Source organism: Styela clava, chromosome 5, assembly GCF_964204865.1.
Source record: "Styela clava chromosome 5, kaStyClav1.hap1.2, whole genome shotgun sequence".
Taxonomy (NCBI): Eukaryota; Metazoa; Chordata; class Ascidiacea; order Stolidobranchia; family Styelidae; genus Styela; species Styela clava.
Window position 1 is genome coordinate 5,903,215 of NC_135254.1, and position 20,430 is coordinate 5,923,644.

The 20,430-nt window shown below is 36.7% G+C and overlaps 2 protein-coding genes and 2 long non-coding RNA genes across 4 annotated transcripts in view; 2 read left to right on the forward strand and 2 right to left on the reverse strand.

Annotated features, from left to right (window-relative positions):
• LOC120330489 (uncharacterized) overlaps positions 1 to 20,430 on the reverse strand; it is a 280,708-nt gene that overhangs the window by 160,680 nt on the left and 99,598 nt on the right. The gene's annotated exons all lie outside the window — the stretch shown is intronic.
• On the forward strand, positions 4,979 to 5,651 carry LOC120344119 (uncharacterized). Its single transcript, XR_005569681.2, has 2 exons — positions 4,979 to 5,225; positions 5,512 to 5,651. It is a non-coding gene; the product is annotated as an uncharacterized LOC120344119 (long non-coding RNA).
• Positions 7,824 to 11,349, forward strand: LOC120344123 (uncharacterized). The gene is made up of 5 exons (XM_078112622.1): positions 7,824 to 8,024; positions 8,385 to 8,456; positions 8,863 to 9,002; positions 10,177 to 10,367; positions 10,885 to 11,349. Exons 1-5 carry the CDS (start codon positions 7,973 to 7,975, stop codon positions 10,946 to 10,948), a joined length of 519 nt encoding a protein of 172 aa, XP_077968748.1. The 5' UTR covers positions 7,824 to 7,972; the 3' UTR covers positions 10,949 to 11,349.
• On the reverse strand, positions 15,539 to 19,078 carry LOC144422747 (uncharacterized). Its single transcript, XR_013475357.1, has 4 exons — positions 18,421 to 19,078; positions 17,799 to 17,885; positions 16,817 to 17,039; positions 15,539 to 16,309 (listed from the first exon to the last, which is right to left on the reverse strand). It is a non-coding gene; the product is annotated as an uncharacterized LOC144422747 (long non-coding RNA).

Consider the following 20,430-nt stretch of genomic DNA (forward strand, 5'->3'; position numbering starts at 1 on the left):
ATCCGACCACCGGGGATCCACCTACAGCTGACTAACTTGACTGTTACGTCGTGCAGAAGTCTGCGTTCATTGGCCCATGATACCGGAAAAGCAGAGAAAATAGGACAGATGGTAACACATATTTATTGTAGTAAAAGCGTCTTTTCTGTAAAACGTGCAACTTTTGGAAGTGGGAACAAGGCAATATTTGTTACTAAATTTCCGAGGAACATTTTAAAATCATTTTCAGGTAGTTACCTGATGTGCGCTACGAAACTGAAAGATAAATGGCCTCGGCTCGCGGCCTATAACCAAATGAATGCTGCGCACTTCTCGGCGCACCACTCAGTTGTTACGTCATAATATATTTCTTTGTAGCCATATGTCATGAAAGGACAAAACGTTTAAATAAATATCGGATTGTTAACAAACGATATTGAATAAACGATTGAAACGAACACCTAGTTTCATCAGATAATTCAGTCTTGAAACTTTTTATCTGTAGAAGAATGATATCGTTTCCGAGGCTTCTCTCGCATGCCAAATAAATGGGCTCGCGTGCCAGGGGTTGCCCACCCCTGGACTAGACTATAATTGTTCAAAGTTTCGCTTCTGAGAGAGAGAGGAAGTGAGTGAGTTTAATTTTCTTCTATTGAAAAACTGACTATGGTCTTGATATAGTCGAAAACGAGTCATTAAACACCCAATTTGCGAATATGGAAAATCTATGTTGCAACTATACTTTCTTTTAATAAGGCCAAAGGCATTGCATTTCATTAAGCTTAGCGTCGTTTCATAATATAATGCCAGATGTACAGCCGTACTTTAGTCTCGCCCCAAAATCGTGTTTTATTTTGCAAACGCTTCATTTTTCTTAGAAATGAATAAAAACCTGTTCTATCACTATTTTATCTTAACTATTTTTCGCAAACGAAGCATTTTTTAAATATTTTGTAACTCTATCTGATCGCCCCTAGGCGCGTAAAATTACGAAACCTGATATGTCTTCGGATCCCGAACTTTATCGCTGAGTTCAAATGACTGACACTGTAATAAAAACACGTTGAAGTTAAATAAATTTGGGAGTGATTTGGAGCATAAAAATACAATATTTTATACTGTATGAGGAAAACTTCTTGGGTATCCTTACAATTTTTTAAACTGTCGTGGGAAATGGATCGTTTTATGTTTTATTCACATTTTTTGGACACGTTTAGTGGCCATAACGATCGTTTCAAAATTTTGTTGGTATTGTTTTTTTCTTTCGTCAGTATCATTAAAAAATCACTTTTCTCTTCGAATACTGGACCAATTGCTTTGAAATTTTCAGTGGTTAAAGATAAAATTTTTCTCCAGAGGGCTATTACTTTTTTTTTCGCTATGACGTCATCAAAATTATTGCCAATGGGTGGCGCTACGTGTCCATATATTTGAGCATAGCTCTCTTGTTTAATTAAATTATCTTAAAATATCCGCTTCATTCTTTTTATTATATTCAGTCAATTTGTGGGTGAAATATTTTTCGGAAAGTTTGTGAGTTATGGCTTTTATTCTAGTTCGATTAGCTATGTAGATGCTACTTATATTAAATATTTTATTGACAAACAATATTTGACGCAAAACATTTGAGTCAATGCCAGCGTTTCCCGCCGGGCAGAAATCCCTTATCAGGGAAGAATTTCGTTTATAATGAAATATATATGGAAAAATTATTTTGTATTTGGTGAAATTTTACTAATATTGTTTAGTTATTCAGTATTGTTGTAATACAGGTTCATGGACACATAACAGACTATTTAAATCACATGCCATAGTTCGAGTTTTGAGTCAATGGTCCCCAAACTAGGGTCCGCGGCCCTTTTGGGTTTCGTGAAGCACTTTTGGAGGGTCCGCGAAACAAATCTGTAATATGGCTAATAGCTTGATGATACAAAAATTAAGTGCTTAAATTTGCAAATACACATCTGTCGCCTTTTGCTGCTTTGCAATCACTGCTGGAGACACTGATTCTTCGCTTTCTGTTTCGACCACGCTGCCCCATTGTGATGTCATAGAGCTCTGGGCCTGTGATATCACAGAGAGAGTTTAATTCATGCTACGAACTGCGGAGTTGTCCTTTTGCATGTTTACCAAATATCGAAAAAGGACTGGATGTCACACTTGTCAATAGAGTTGCGCTTTATATTCTTTTGTTCGTTTCACTATTGATGATTGATTTTTTAATGTTTTGTTTTATTGCACAAGGTCAGTAATCATTAAAAAAATGCAAGGGGTCCGTCACGGAATTTTTTCCAAAAAGTTTGAGAACCACTGTAACTAGCCGAAGATCCTTTTAAAATTGAACAAATAACAAAAATATGAAGATATGAAAGGGAAGTATACTCACTCTCCTTGAGAATGTCACTGGGTTAGACATAATCAAGGTGACTGCCTAATTATACGATACGCTCGTATACCGAAAAAGGTCGGGAACCGCAGGGTTATAAATAGACTCGATAAAATACTATTTTACGATTTTTAAATATTACAAGTCAAGTTTATTTTTTCCAACAAGTGAAAAATATCACTCGAGCACAAATTATGAGAAAATTCTAATTACACTGGGAAAGGGAAGTCTCGAGGAGCCAGAGCTGGTTACTAACACGCGCCCGTGGTCGTGAAAATTTTTACGTTATGAACGTTTTACGTTCAATAAAGAAAAACATAAAACAACTTGTATCATTTTAGACATAACATGATGCAAAGGGTTAAATTTCGGAGGAAAATGCCCACGCCTCGCAATACTGATTATTATCATTTATTTATGTGGTCATAATTCATCTTGAGTTATGAATGCATATTATGACGTAATTTTATCTCTTCAAAACCGATTGTTGCGTCACTATTTTCATAATGATTGAAATTCATAATATTATGACATCATAGCATGGCGTCGCGAATTCTCAAAATGTTTCCCCGAGCATAGATTTTCTTGTTTTTTTTCAGTAATAATTACAAATCCCGGTGTTTTTTCCTCTCGTATCTTCAGATCTTTGTATGTTGTTGAGCGAGAGATTTTTCGCGGACTAAAAAACTTCTTTGCGGATTTTGCTCGACGTCCAGAATTCCACATTTCAAATTTGCGAGTAGTCTGAAATATGATCGTTGGGCCTTAAGATTGAATAGCGGCGCTAGCGCTCGAATTGTCATGTGCAGTGCTCTTCAACCGGGTATACTGTATACCTAATTGTGTACCAGACCATTCGTAGGATATACGACTGATAAAAGGTATACGAAGGGTATACAACTGATAAAGGGTATACGAAGGGTGTATAGCCTAGATCAGGAATTGTAAGCTCTAATATAATAACTTTTAAAATATTCAATTAGAGACAACAATGCAAACGCGACGCATATGAAGTATAAAATGTCATTCACGCAATGAACCGACTTGAGCACATTGTTACATCACAAATTATGTAGATAATTCAGGCACGTGTCTGGGTTTTGATGATTTCGGCTGCCGTGCACGTCGCTTGATCTGCTGAAAAAAAAATGAATTACACTATGTTTTACGGGAAGTCGTGTATTTTGTGAATACGATTAAGAATAGTTCAAAACAAACGAGACTTTTCTCGAAACTGTGTGAAGAAACAGCCGCCACTTTCAAAGAACTTCTTCTACATTCAGAAGTACGGTGGCTGTCCCGAGGAAAAGTTCTTTTCTGTGTGTTTGAACTTCGCGAGCAATTAGGCGTATTACACTAATAGAGGAGACCAAAAAAACACCAAGTTTCGCAATATATATTGGGTTGCAAAATTAGCGTACATGGCGTCGATTTTTGATCGTTTTAATCAAGTGAACGTCAAAATTAGCGTACATGGCGTCGATTTTTGATCGTTTTAATCAAGTGAACGTCAGTCTTCAAGGAGATGATATATTTCGATCAGCGATATCAATGCTCTGAAGAAGAAAATTCAACTCTGGAAAAGCAATGCTTCTTCAGGAAACTTCATTGACTTTCCTCTTTTAAATCAATATTTGAAAGAGTCCGGGTGGGAGTTTGAGGTCGTTTCAACGATAAATACCATGTCTACCCTAATTGTTGGTCATTTGAACTTATGGGGTGATAAATAATGCTTTGTACTTTCCTGAAGATAAAAAACACCTGGATAGACGTCTGGAAGAAAACCCGTGGATAATGCAGCCATTTACTAGTGAACCAACAAGACGAAGAATTGTTGGAACTCCGGGAGTATTTAAATCAAAGTATTTCATTCCGCAAAATGGATTACTCGGGAGTTTTGGGTTTCTCTTTTTGAATTTCCCCGAGTACAAAAATCTGGCAGAAAAGGCCGTTGCTCTCCTGGTACAGATGCCTACGACTTATTTGTGTGAAGAAGGGGTTTTCAGTCTTGTTGAAATCAAGTCGGAAAAGCAATACTTGATATTGATTCACTAATGCGGGGAGCAATTGAAAAGGAACTAAAACCCTGTTATGGACGAATTGCCAAAACTATACAAGAGCAAAGAAGCCACTGAAACTAAATTAACATTGTCTTTACATTTTTTACACATTTGGGTGTCAAATTTATTGCATCTGTGAGTAAAAACTAACAGAAGCATTTTTAATTACTCGCCCCGCCACCTAGATTTTAGTTCTTTTCAATATGTGCCTAACATTTAATGTTCATTTTAGCTTGAAATAAAAATTGGTGATATTGTCATAGTCGTTGACGAAAATACACCAAGAAATCAGTGGAAGATGGCAAGAATTGTTGATGTCTATCCCGATGCAGATGGTCATGTTCGAAGAGTTCGAGTTCACATAGGAGATTCAACACTCGATGAGAGAGGAAAGGGTATAAAGGATGTTCTCTTTCTTGATCGTCCAATCCAAAAGTTGATTCTTTTCTTGGAGAGTGGAGATACGGGAGAAGATTCCCGACGAGGGAGCCAGAAATAGACATTGTGAAATTGTAATTTTATTTTAGTATAGAAATAGCATTTCTGGGGGAGCCATGTAAATGATGGCTCAGCCGTCATTTTATTTATTGCCCTTTGTCGCCTCATTGTGGTACTTTAGATTGTTGCGCAAGTTTGTCTCGTGGTTGCGCCATTTTCAGGATTTTGTTGAACAGGCTGACAGGGTTTGTGCTTCTCTGATTTGGTCTAATATATTATTCTTTTTCCATACAGTTAAGATTGTTTAAATGTTAAATATTGAAGTACCTGCTTGTTTGTGATATTATTAGCCGAAAAAATCGGTAAGTCATATTTTATGTGAAGATATTTCTGTATTTAGGAATTCATTTGCTGAGTGTTCCTACTTGCTTAATATATGATTTTCATTCCAAATTCATATTAGTATAGAATAAGTAAAACACTGTGTGGACAAGTTATTGTCTGCTCTTTATTCATAAGTTATTCATGCCTTCTTTATCGTGTGATCAAGTACCGGTAGCCTATACTGTATTTTGCCAATGTCTCTGGTATTTTTAGATCATCACTGTTGTGTTTTGCTTATAAGTTTTACTCTTATTTTAATTGCAGTTTACACACTTCTTCAATTCATTGAGACTTTATATTGGAACATTTCATCAGTCCACTGAGACACTATTTTGGAACGCTTCATAACATCTAAGTTATTTCATTTGGTCATTTTTGAACACGATTTGGAAGTAACATCAAAACATTGTGTTGGACAGTTTCTTGGGGTTTCCAGGTTTCAGTTAGTGCAGCAGTGAGTTAAACGACGGTTATACCTACACGGCGGAACATACGACTGCGGGTCTGCGACAAAAGGGTTAAATAGACTGTTAGATTCGTAGCATCGTGAACAGCGGCCGTAATAGTATACGAAGTTCTCGAAAAATTGTAAAAGGCATACCACGGTAGAAAAGTGTGAAGAACACTGGTCATGTGATTTAGGGACAGAGCTACTGTGTCTACTTCCGCTCTAAGGCCATAGTTTCCGCCCTTTTTGATATACTACAATACAGTATATAAAAAATACAGTATGATAACAGAAGTGAAGTGCTCTAATTTTTTATATAGGCCGATACTGTCCCAAATGTGAATAATGTTATAATCTAAATTAGAAACTTTCTTTTAGCAAGGAGATACATAGAAAAATTCAAAAAACAATTTCGTCAAACAAAAGTTTGTGTTCTGCTGGCAAGGTATTCTTGTTGTCTGTTTGAAAAATCAAGCTCAAATCTTTCATTTTTCAATTTTATTGGTGACAGCTGTACAGAATAACAGTTTGTAGAGTTTAAACTAGTTTTTTGTGGTTTTGGTAAATGAAAAATGGATCTACAATCAAAAAAGCTTGTCCGAGCGACTCAGTCAGATTGCCTTATGTCATAATTTGATAGGTTCAAACAAAATGGGTTTTTTGTGATTTTGAGGTTGGTGGAAAATCTTTTCGAGTGCATCGTACTGTCTTGGCAGCCTCTTCAGAATACTTTGAGGCCATGTTTTCAAGCAACATGAACGAAGTTCATTATTACCACGGTAATATGAAGGATGTCGATTAGGATCAGACAATCGTCTCGATATAAAACAAGAAGCCGAACAGTTCGTGATAACTAATTTCAAATCTGTTATTTCTTCCGAGATGTTTCCATTCGTCACCAAATCAGATCTCTTGCGTTACATGAGAAACGAGACTTACCAAACATCATCTGAACCTGTTGTAACATGGGCAAGAATTAAAGACAACGTAGATGTTTTCGAGCTTGTCCATGCTGACAAATTTCCATTTAAATTTCTTCTGCAAACTGTCCTTGAAGAACCCATTGTAAAAAAGAATAAAACGACTAAAAATTCAGTGATTACCGCCTTATTCTCTGAGGTAAAAAAGATGGAGACAGGTCTCAAAATTGACAACTGCTTTACTTTGAAGAACCTGGCTGAAACACATCAAGTTAATGATCCGAGTGCAGTACAAAATGTGATAACTCAATTTTGGGGGCAAATTTCGAACGGGTTATAAAGAAAAAAGAATTTCTTGACATAAGCAAGAATGACATAATGGCACTTTTCAAATCTTCAAGCACAAAATATTCTTCCGATGCTGTCAAATGGGAGGCGATGCTAAAATGGGTGAAACACGGTGTCGGAAGTAGAAGAAAAATATTCCCAGACTTGTTTAGTTTTCTCAAACTTGAAGATTTATCTCTTGAGTTTCTAAAGGAGACAGTCCGAGTTGAATCCTTGGTTAAGAAAGCAGAGAAATGCATCGACATGCTCATGGAAGAAATTTTCTCTCGCGCTTCTGCAAAAGTTATTCAACAAAATAAAACAAACAAAGATATTTATGTATAAAAAATATTTGCCCTGGCCATACGAGTGCATCTTGAACCAGTGGTTCCCAACCTTCCCACCCCTGCTGACTGATAACGTCAAATAAAATGACATCACAAAACAAAATAGGCAGAGGTCAATTTGCTTTGCAGAAAAAAGAAAGGCAAAAAAGGGCATTTCCAGGACCAGTGGTTCCCAACGTCGATCGATGGGACCAGCGGTTGGGAACCGCTGTTTAAAACAGTGGTCATCAAGCACTTTTGCTTTTGTTAATTCATATCTATGCTGGAGTGTTTAAAATAAACTCTGAATGGGAGCTAAGAATTTTTTGTTTGAGAATTGAGATTGCTATAAGTACTCTTATCCGGTCCGCGACACTTCACTGTATTATAGTAACAAAACAGCTGTTTTGAAGAATATATATTCCTTATCACATTAACCGCTATGCAATCACACCATTCCTTCCTCAGTAAAACTGTAAATTATCATTTTCTCGTAGTTTGTGCCTGCGATATATTTTTTACTGGTTGAAAAAAATAAACTTGACTTGACTTCCCAGTTGCTATTTCAAGTACATTTGAATTGTGCGAATATTTGCCAACATATAGACTTATTCAATGTTTCAGTATGAATACTTAATACCCTATTTTTCGTTTTGCTAAGATTAATAAGCATATCCTTTTTGTTTACAGGTGATCCAACTCCTATGCTCCCTGGCCCCAATATTCAACAACCGGTTCCCCTACACTTCAATTTTGGTGGGTTTTTCATTCTCATTTACTATTTGAATATGATTTAAGATTTGATGTGTTATACTGATATTGCTCTTCAACCAATCTTAGCATTAATTAGAATGAGTGCTAAGTATCAACTTATAATCATTATGTGCCGAAATTAGTAAGTAATGTTCTTTCCGTCTGATAAGTTAAAATTGAAAAGTTTCTCTCCTTGTCAGTTAGGCACCAATGCTCGCTTACAAGAACCAGGTCATGTTTGTTTCGGTAAAATCATACTCACAAAATTACCGGTTCTTTCTACAAGGCCGTAATATAGTAGTACAGAACTTGTAGTTTCTTTCATTTTGCTGAGGTAAATAAATATGTTACTCTTGGTAACAGGAAATTCAAGTTCTATGTTCGGTTTCTTGGATAATCAACAGAGTCCCCCTCCAGAAGGATTGGAATGTTTTGGTAAGTTTATTGCTCACCCACCAGTTATTTTATACAAAAAAATTGTGTTTGTACCAATAAGGAGGTAACTAATTTTGTTCGCCTATTTTACATAGAGTTGTGTAAAGGGACTGAAACCTATGGGCAGGGGGACTATTCACTTGGCTTACACAGACAGTCCTCGAACTCGTAAAAGAACTAAAATAAGAATTGGGATAATATTATGGCTTAACCCTAACCTGGTACATAGGGTATGAGAATACCAAAAGTTTAGGGATGAAGAAATACGCTTTCTTATCATGGAAATTATGTTGTAAATTTTGTACATGTTGGTGTTTGTTGTTTTAATTAGCAGAGCTTAATTTAGTTTTTCTTATACTCAATATATTGAACTAGATGTTTCTTTGTTTTCTTGAATTTATTCAAGGTGAGAGACAACAATGGGGAGGAGGGGGAATTCCACTACGATCTCTACTATCAACATGGGTGAATGTGCCGCCATCTAGTGGTACAATGACAAAAAACACGAAGGAGATGAAATTGCTATCACCCACACATTTCCTACTAGTGTTCTTAATATGAGTTTCTTGACTTCATAATGAGCATCAAGTCAATGCGCCACTTTCAAAATTTACAAGGGTGATGACTAGGTTTAGTACATGTCTGGGTTTAGCTTGGACAGTCCCGCCCGGGAAACCTAACTGTACCGGTCATGCAGTGTTATAGTCAAAAATATTTATTATTTAATATTCATACAAAATTGTTTTTTTCAACGGATACAGCTCATTTATCAATGATTTGTGACTGTATGCTATACTGTGACTTATAATGCTATAAGTTATATTGTTTTGTCATGATTATTATATGAATAATCTATACATCTAACAGTAACTTTACTGCCGTTAAAATAATTAAAATGCTGAAAAGAAATTGCACGTTTTCCAATGATTTTGATAGTACTAATTAGAATGGAATATTGAATTTGTTCGATCAGCGCTGTCCTGGTTTTTTGTTTTATGTAAATGGTTATGACCAATGGTGTCAGGCATGTGGATGGAAAGTTGATTTTGAATTGAACTTGTGTTATTGCAATTTGATTTGGTTAGCTGGGATAACTTATGACTAGCTGTATAAGCAGAGCTACCATAACGTCCTTATTTTGAAGGATTTGTCTTTATTTATAGTAATTTTGCCCTTATTTATAAGAAACGTTCTTATTCTAACATGTGTCCTTATTTTTGTCCCCATTTTATGGGTAGATGTTTTAATACCAGGCACTTACGTAATAAACATTCATTACGTAATAACAGCAAATTGATTGACACAATGACAAAACAATAGCTTATCGGCCAAATCAGTTTGTGTAACTTAAATGAAAATACAACTTAAAAGTGAGATGGAACAGATTGTATCCAAGAATAAAGAACTGCTGGAGCAAATCCCTTCTCGTATAAAATTTGATTAGACACGGTCGCACTGGCATGAATACATTTTGTGTATTACATTTCGTTATTCTATAATTATGTTTCCCCGATGTCCTTATTTTTGGCTGCATATCGATAGCATCCCTGTGTATAAGATATTCGGGGATTGATAAAACGTTGGTGACTGGTCATATTTTTTGCTCTGGAGTGAATTTGTATGAAATTTTCTAAAGAGGAGTGATTTTAATTGTCTACTTTTATAGAATAATTTGACACATATATGTTGCAAATGATAATTTTGTGTATTTGGTATTCAGGGATTTTTATTACATGCTTGTCAATTCACTGAATATTTGCCGAATAATGAGGTTGGAGAAGAACTTTATCAAATGCTCGTACAAGCGTTCGACCGAGGATTGATTTTCAAGATGGAAACAAAGAACGGAGGAAGAATAACATGGGATGAGGAAATACTCCATACCACCGATTCGTCGATGGTATCAGAAGAGTAAGTAACTTCAGCTGTTATTGGCGTTAGGACAAATATAGAACCAGGCCTGACTAGGGGGTGCAAATAGAAATTGCATTCAAACCCTTCTTGCATCACTAGTTCCACAAAATTTCATCACGATACTGATGAACCATGCAATTGAGTTGGGACCAGATTTAAACGATACGAGGACTTTCGGGATATTTCATTTGGAAAGACCCTCTTCAACAATGATGTCATAAAAGCTTCAATTAAATAATTATGACACCTGAAATGTTATGTTGCATACATTATGGCATCATAAACAAATAATAAAATTATGTAAAATAAATTTTGTTAGTAACAGGCATTAAATGTATGCCCATAACCCAAATAGATTGGGCAATACATATATTTTTCAAATCAAAGCATGATGTTTGCCTTCACAAAATACATCGAAATATTTCTCTCACATATGTTTTCTTGCGAGTTGTTGTCTGGCACTAAATTCAGTTCAATATTCCCTTTTTTCTTATTTTAACATTAATAATTTCAGAGATCAATATCAAAGCCTTCTTGGAGCATTGAACAACATGGGGATCAATCAAACATGGAATTGACTTTTCAGTCTTCAAATAACTTCAATATGAAATAGTTTCTTGAATATTCAAAGAGATTTTTCGAATACAATCCATACCAGGGCTGGGCAAATTTACGGTCATCGGGCCGGATAAGGCCCATCGAAGTGTTTCATCCATTCCACTTCTGTCAGCTGAAATTCCAACTATGGTTTTTAGGGATAAAAATTTCCATTGAAAATAACGTCATAATGACCCCAATTGTTACATTGTGCTTCCTGTTATTATATAAACATTAGCCTAGCTGTTGGAATAGCTTTTTAAAATTGTTTTTTTATGTTTAGTTTTCCTATTAGGTGTTGACACTCTGGTCCATTAACAAAGTCAATTATTGCTTTTGATTCACTCAGTAAAGTAATTGCCCACCCAGCTTTATTACCCTAGGGAACCCCACGTAACACCCCTGTTACATGATCTTTAGAAATCTGTAGAAATGAAATGTTTCACAGCGCACCCCGACGTTATAGATCATAGAACCCCTAAGGCCCAATGTTACTCAGCAGTACAGCTTTCGTGCACCGATCGGCCGGTTAGGTGGCGCTCCAGAGTATTGTTTGTCATGGTGTGTGGGATTTTTGACAAGATCCTGGAAGACCTAGAAACATCGGATCATATATGAAAAACGACGATCGGTGTCAAATAAATGGTGAGTTGGGGTCTTAGTTGACGTGATATATATTACTATGTTGTATGAATTGAGAATCTAGAGTGAATACTGATCCGACATACTAAGGTCTACATTTGATGTATCACCGGTGTCACATCGGGATTAGTCATACAAATGGAGAAATTCAATTTGCATGTGACACCGGTGATACAATAATTGCAAGCATTCACATTATAGCCTTGAACTTCCTTTTTTCTTGCTTGGTCGGGCCACTAACCATATGTATTCATTTTTCTAGAACATGGCATCGATTGGGCCAAGCAGCTCGCGGAGAACTGGAATCACAAGAGTGTACAATGCTGATGATATTCTTGTCATTTTGAACTGCGATGAAAGTAATGATAATAATGGTGGATGCACTAGTAGTGGGTCAGATGGTGAATACGATATCAGAAAAGACGAAAACAACGGCTCCCAAGTTCATAATATTTTCAAATAATGATTACATAGTTTCTTTTTTTGAAGAAGCATTACACAACTGCTTACGATCAATTATCGCTCACAGACACAAAAAATATCTTCTGACAAATATCTTGATCACTCATTGATCGAAACAATAAATAATGTTGTTCTTTGTTTTTATTTCGTCATATTTCATTTTACAGATTGAGTCCGAAAGTTCTGACGACGACGTTCTATTGGCGAATCTACGAGTGCAAAATCAAAAACAAAGCCAAATAGAAAATGCAACCGACCGCAATGAGTTTCGGTGGAAAAAGAAGCACTTCGATAGACCTGATGCAACATTCTTCGGTCCACAATTAAATCCTCCAGCTGACATGATTGTAGATACGCCATTGCGTTATTTCCGACGTTTTGTCACAGAGGAAATGCTGCAACTTCTGAAAGAACAAACAAACCTCTACAGTGTTCAAAAGAATGGTGTTTCGGTCAAAACGAACAAAAAGGAAATTGAGCAGATATTAGGAATGTATTTGCACATGGGTATAGTGCAGATGCCCAGTGTTCGGATGTATTGGGAAACTTCAACATTTTATGAGCCAGTGAGTGGAGTTATGTCTCGCAACCGCTTTCAAACATTGCTGAGAACTCTACATTTTGTAGACAATTTGACTGTGTCTGACAACGAAAAACTTTCTGACAAGCTATGGAAGATTCGTCCGTGGCTAACAATGTTCAGAGATGCATGCTTACAGGTTACAGCCGAGGAATACAACTCTGTTGACGAGATGATGTGCCAGTATAAAGGCACGACAAGTTCCATACGTCAGTACCTGAAGTGTAAGCCTCATCCGTGGAGTTTTAAAATCTGGGGAAGAGCGGGTATAAGTGGAATTCTTTACGACTTTGATGTCTACCAGGGTGGTGCCGGTGAACGCACAAAGTTAGGACAATGTTCTCAACTGACATCAACATTGCCATATCATGCAAACTACAAGATATTCGCTGATAACCTTTTTAGCAGCTTTCCACTCATCCAAAAATTATCAGAGAGGGGAATGCAGTATGTTGAAACCGTGAGAAAAAATCGCCTACCCAACTGTAACCTGGACGATGAAAAAACATTAAAGAAGAAAGGCAGGGGGGAATATGACTTCAGAGTTGAAGAAAACAATAACATAATAGCCGTAAAATGATATGACAACAGGGCAGTGTCACTACTATCTTCGTACGTAGGAGTGGAGCCAATTGATCAAATCAGACGATGGGACAGACGAACGAAATAGCATGTGCACATAGCCATGCCTGCTATCGTTCAAGAATACAATAAGTTTATGGGAGGTATTAATAAATTGGATTCATTTCTTGCAAAGTACAGGTTCCGAATGAAATCAAAAAGATGGTATCTTTAATCTCTTTTGGCATTTTATAATGGTTGCTATTGTGAATGCCTGGCTCTGGTACCGCCGTGATTGTGCTCTGCTCATTATTCGCTGTATAATTAAGGTTTAAAATCTACTTAAAAATAGCCTATAGTCTAACTAACATAACTATCATCACTGCCAATGCAACATCTTCGTACCAGTGATATGTCGAACACCGAAACAAACAAGGCTTCCTTCTACGACACCATAAAGCCTATCCCAAAGCCGCGTCTGAGCAGAAGCCTTCCTGATCCTGGCCTCTCTCCAATAGGTCCCATCATACATCAAAAAGAGGGACCTTCAACAAAACCTACAGGAAACAATTCAAAGACACATTGAAATGCTACTTCCAACTCTTATCACCAAGTGTCTTGAAGACCATTTTAACCCAGCGAACACCAGCTCGGATTATGCATCACTGAGCCCTGGGCTTAAAGAATGCATAGAAGACCAAATGCAGTCTTTAAAGGAGGTAAAACAAGACATCGCCTCAATTAAGGAAACCCAGAGTTTTCAATCGGACATGTTCGATAAGCTGTCCTCAAAACAAAAATCGATGGATGAAAAATTAACCATCTATGGTAAAAAAATACGTGAACTTGAGGAACTAGTTTATGACCTGGAGGAAGACCTGGATTATACTGCTGAAAAACTGGAAGAACAGGAAAGGAGGTCAAGACTCGACAACTTAGAGTTTCATGGCCTTGCACCATCAGTGAACGAAGTCACAGATAAACTTGTAATTGAGGTTGGTAAATTGATCAATGTTGATATTAAACCATCTGACATCTCAATCACTCATCGCAGCCCAACCCACAACTCGAACATTCACAAACCTATCGTAGCCAAATTTACCAACAGGAAGATACGGAATAAAATCCTCAAGAATCGCAATTTAATCAGAAGCCCCTCACACAGATCATCCTTAACTAACTTGTCCAAGGCCTTCATTGTGGAGAATTTGACTGAAAAAAATAAAAATCTCTTTTACCAAGCTAAAATTCTCAAAAAACGATGTGGCTATGCTTTCCTCTGGACATCGAACGGGAGAGTATTAGTGAAAAAAAATAAAGATACCAATACCATTTCAATATCTGATGAAGATGATCTGCAAAAAATCAGATAAGTGTCTCTTCTATTTGAACTATTGTCCTATATCTTTTATTCCTACTATGGAAAATTTAAACAACTCAGGCCAGATTTGTAGAGAAATACCCACATCCGCTTGTCATTTTATTATTCGTGTTACTGTTTGCGACAAATTTTTCTCATTTGATCATTACAACTCAATCTCATTTGATAGAAAGCACACACTTATTATCCTAAATCTCCTTCAAATCTATGTGCCCTGTATATGATTTAACCTCTCATCCTTCCCATGTAAACTGGGAATCTACCATTCTTCATACCCATGTTAGTTTACCACCATGTCGGCACCTCCAAATTAATGAGATCAACGAGGTCTCATCCAGCTTTCCACCCTCTGATCTCATTTTAGTGCATTTCAACATCAGGTCACTGCCAAGATATGCTGACAACCTTATCGAATTAATATCTCATTTTCATGTTCTCCCTCATATAATTGCCCTGAGTGAGACCAGAATCATTCATGGAGCCACGTTTGTAAATATCGATATCCCGGGGTACGCGTTTATTCATGTTCCCACCCCAACCCAAGCTGGAGGCGTGGGATTTTACCTCAGAAAAAATTTAGATTACCAAATCATCCAAGATTTTAACTTAGCATTTCCAAACTGCGAAGACTTGTGGATTGAGGTCAAACAAAACTCAAACAACCAGAGCCTAGTAATTGGTGTAGTTTATAAACATCCGAAAAGTAACATCCCATCATTCACAGGAGCAATGGCTCGTGTTCTTGGTGGGCTGGCAATGGCGAAAAGGAAATTTGTGATTCTGGGTGACCTTAATATCAACCTACTTAACACCCATGATAAATCCACCACCAACTATTTAGATATGCTGACGTCCTATTTCGTATTTCCATTGATCACAAAACCTACTCGAGTCACGCCATCCTCCCAAACCCTCATCGATCATATTTATACAAACGCCATAAACCATTGTTCTTCATCCTTTATTTTACTTAGCGATCTCACCGACCACTTTCCAGTAATGTGTACAATTTCGGGTATGAATATTGGCACAAAAACAAAGATCCGAATGAAGCGAGATATGACTAAATTTTGTAACGACTCTTTTAGATCTGAAATTGAATTAATGTGTAATAATTACATGAGTGTTACTCTTACTAGAGAAAATTTCAATAGCTCTTTTGATGATTTCCTGGGTCAAATGAAATGGTTAATAAACAAACACGCTCCATTAAGACCCCTATCACGAAGAGAAAATAAATTATACTCCAAACCGTGGATCACTAAGGGAATTCGCAAGTCCATCATTCACAAAAATAATATGTTCAAAAAAAATTTTTTGAAAGGTAATACACTTCAGCGTCTCCACTTCATAAAATATAAAAATATCTTAATGCACTTGCAGAGAAAATCGAAACAACTGCATTATCGCTATGCCCTCGAGAATAACCGGGGAGATATCAAACAAACTTGGAAAACTATTAACGAGATCATTAAGACTAAGTCCAGAGATGATACATCCATCTCAGAATTGAAACTCGAAAATGGTACCACAGTGACAGACCCCATCATGATGGCCAGTGAATTTAATGAATTCTTCTCAACGGTAGGAAAGAAACTTGCGAATAACATCCCTGGTAGCTCTAACCCTTCTACCGATTTTTTGGGTGTTCCTCTGCAAAACACCTTTTTCCTGGAGCCAACGACACATACAGAGATTCTTCAAACCATATTGAACCTGAAAAATGGAAAAGCAGTTGGCCCAGATGGTATTCCAACTTACTTTCTAAAACAAGTCGCTGATATCATATCGCCAACTCTGTGTCATTTTTTCAACTCATCTTTTAAATTAGGTATTTTTCCTTCATCGTTAAAGATTGCCAGAGTGAAACCAATATTTAAAAATGGCAAAAGAAATGACCCGTCAAATTACCGACCAATTTCCATTTTACCCTCCCTAGGCATCATTTTAGAAAAATTAGTTCATAGTCGAATGCTGAATTTTTGTAAAAAATTTAACTTGATCAATAAATGTCAATTTGGATTCCAAAGCAATCACTCGACCAGCCACGCTATCTTGGACTTAACTTCATTTATTTATGATAAACTTGACAAAGGGGAAATCGTCTGTTGTACTTTCTTAGATCTGAAAAAAGCTTTTGATACTGTCGACCATGCTATTCTCTCTCAAAAACTTAGATATTTTGGCTTTCGAGGTGTCGCAGGCAAGTTATTAAATGATTACCTGTCCGGACGTTATCAATATGTGGAGTTAGATTCTCACAGGTCTTCGTTATTACCCATCCATTACGGAATTCCACAAGGTAGCGTATTAGGACCTTTGAATTTTTTAATCTTCATAAACGATCTTTCAAATTGTTCAAGTTTCTTGAGCAAACTCTTCGCCGATGATGCCTGTCTGCTCGACAGTGCAAAGAATCTAACCTCACTGCAAGCCGAGGTGAACACTGAAATTAACAAAGTGTATAATTGGATGGTATGCAATAAACTTACTGTGAATGTTAAAAAATCTAAAGTTATGTTGTTTGGTCCTAAAACTCGAACCAGACATGAAAACTTTTCAATTAAAATCAGGGGTGTCACACTCGAAATTGTCCACTCTTTCAAATATCTTGGGCTTCTTATCGACGACAAACTAAATTGGAACACTCATACTACTGAACTGCATAAGAGACTGTCAAGAGCAGTTGGAATCCTGGGTAAGCTCAGACATTACGTCCAGGACTCAACTCTCCGAACCATATACTTCGCACTTTTCCAGTCTCATACAGTATGCTATAACTGCATGGGGCTCCGCCACCCAATCAGCGTTGCACAGTTTGGAAGTTTTACAAAATAGAGCAGTTAGAATTCTCTCTAGAGCACCCATTCGATCTAACTTAAACACCCTATACTATAAGACCAGGGTGTTAAAATTAGCCGATATCTATCAACTAGAGATTTCCAAGGTCATGCATCAGTTTCATAGCAACCATTTGCCCGCTGCTTTCGACGATTATTTTGTTTCGCTCAGTAAAGTGCATGATCATAACACACGCTCTTCGACAAGGTCTAATTTATTTGTACCCAGATTTTCTCTAAGCAAATCCCAAAACTCCTTGAAATATAAAGGTGTGGTAACTTGGAATAATATTCCCTTAAACTTACGTAACTGTAGTTATGACACTTTCAAATTCAAATACAAAAAATTCATGCGCTCCCTTTACCTTTCCACTGCCTCTACATCCAGTTGATGTGGTCCCAGCAAATCTTTTCGTCATTGCCAGCTCATCATTTGTCTCGATCCAAATCACCTGTAACAAAACAATGTCTCGTGTAAATATTCGTATTGTATTTTAGCTTATAATTTTAATTGTGTATTCCATACTGATGGGCACAAGCCACTTGACAAGTGTTTCTGTCACCAACACATTGTGGGTTGAGGTAAAGCCAAAAATTATATTACTAAAATTATATAACAAAAAAATATTGCAGGCTTTTTGCCCTACTATTGAGCCCGCTCCTCAATGATCTTGGTCTCCTATTTAGTGTGTAATTTCTTGATATCTATTCTGTTAACTGCCAATGACAAATTCATGCCTACAGTCCAATGCCCATAAATACACTTATTGTTACCATGCCATTTTACATGCCTCAACTGGGATCCAAACTTAATTGGCATCCTTCTGATTACTTTCATTATGGGCAGTCAAGCCTGATGTTGTATTTGTTTTTACTATTTATAATGCCTCGGTAACAGTGATCCAGGTCAATTGTTTTTATCCTTTTGATTAACTTAATTTTTTTTTTTTTAATTTTCCTAGTCTACTTCTATGGTATGATACTCACTTCATTGTGTTGTATTAATACTGCTGAATATTTCGATGTATATTTTCCTCATGTCTATACAATTCCCGTATGTGAATCTTTGACTCCAGCATCAAAACACTTGTTAGTCCAGGTCAACATTTTAGCTTTCACACTACTAGCTTGTTTCTGCCTCAAAGTGTCAATATTTTGTTATTTGCATACTTGATTGGTACGGTATTCTATACTTTTACAATTTGTGTACTCTTAACATCCAGTTTTATTTCAATCTGGACACTTATATGCACACAATCGACTTGTGTTGCACTTTACCGTAGCCGAACTATTTACCTGCCATGACCACACTGCAAGTCTGTTTGGTTCACTTAATAATTTCCATGGTTACCTAGACTGTGGTGCATGGAGTCGATTTTCTTATTTTTAAACGGCGATTGCTTGGTTTTTACCGGGTCGCCTTGACGCATCGATTGCGTTTCTTTATTTATTTATTAAGTAATATATTTTGTTCGATTTAATTATATTTATCACGTTTTTGTTAGACTTCCCCGTGGGTGCCGCCGCTCGATAACCAGAATTGGTTTTCGGCGTCTCCTTTCACCCTGGAATGCGGTCTTTTATATTTTCTTTATTTGTGTATGTAAAATTCGTACTTTCAGCTTGGTGAAGAAATAAATTACTGATTACTCCATCTTACAACGCGATATATTATGAAACGGGGACATTTTCAAGCAGCAGTCGCAAGTGCTTTGATCCATGTCAATACTGACACCCGTCGCGGGAGACCATCGTCTGAAGTTGAAGAAATTCGCAGCCCCTCAAGGAAAAATTTCCAAGGCCCCATGTGAAGATATTCGCCGAGACAAATACGCACACCGGCCAACGAAAATTGAGAAAAGGGGAAGATGCAAATTGTGTGAACGCAATCAAACAAATACCAGTTGTGTAAAGTGAGACTTTGTTTTGTCGAGGGCCGCAATTGTTTTATGACTTCCACGCTTGAGGAATTGGAACAATTTGTTATTCTCAGGGAATTTTTCTGTAGTTTTTTTAAGTGTTTATTTCATGCTTGCTTTAAGCGCAAATGATTCGCCGATATTGCTCTTTGAGTTCGTTCATTCAATGTTGAAATAAAAATGTGAAACTTCAACTTGTTTTGACTAGATTTTTCACATTCGTATACAGTGTAAATCCCATTGTAACACATATGTCACATTTGAAAAGGGGGTTAAATGAGGTCAAAGGTTAAAATGGTATAAATATTTGTTCAACATGATTAAAATGGACTAAGAATCCCAAATATCAGATTTTTCCTTCAACTATTTCATTGTCTGGGTTCCCCGGGGTTAATTACTCTATTCGAATCTGCCAAAATCAGACAGGGTTTTCAAAAAACAGAAACAAGGACATTTGGAGCACAATCTAGAGCAGACATGGGCCAAATTCGGCCCGCTAGGTAATTAAATCTGGCCCGCCTGATGATGCCACAACCAAACTGAAACCAAATTTTGATGTTTTAGTTAAAAATAGCTTAAGGAATTTGTTGATATTGTGGTTAAATTTAGTTTTGGCACAAGGTTTATTGTTTTCCACTGTTGCTTTTGAAACACTGTAAATATTGTTCATAAAATGCAACTCTTTAAGTCATACTTACATGGCCCGCTAGTCTAGGTGGGCAAAATTTTTGGTCCCTGATCCAAAAACCGTGCCCACCCCTGATCTAGCGGGTACATGAGTTTTGTGCAAAGTGTCCTGGATTACTGAAGCTTTTCGGTACAATCATACATAAAAAGAGTTCAAATTTTTAGTCATCCTGTACGATTCCAAATACATTTTGAATTATTATTCTGAAACTTGGGCCGAATCAATATCGACAATATTCAATTTTGGGAGCTCAGAAGTATGTGCACCAAGATGGCACACAACCTGAACATAGTATGTGTTGTTGTACAGAATAACCTAGGTCCTAGATGAATTTATTTTTTTAATACCAGAAGTTAACTGAAATCAAATATGTATGTAACCCCTTAGTTT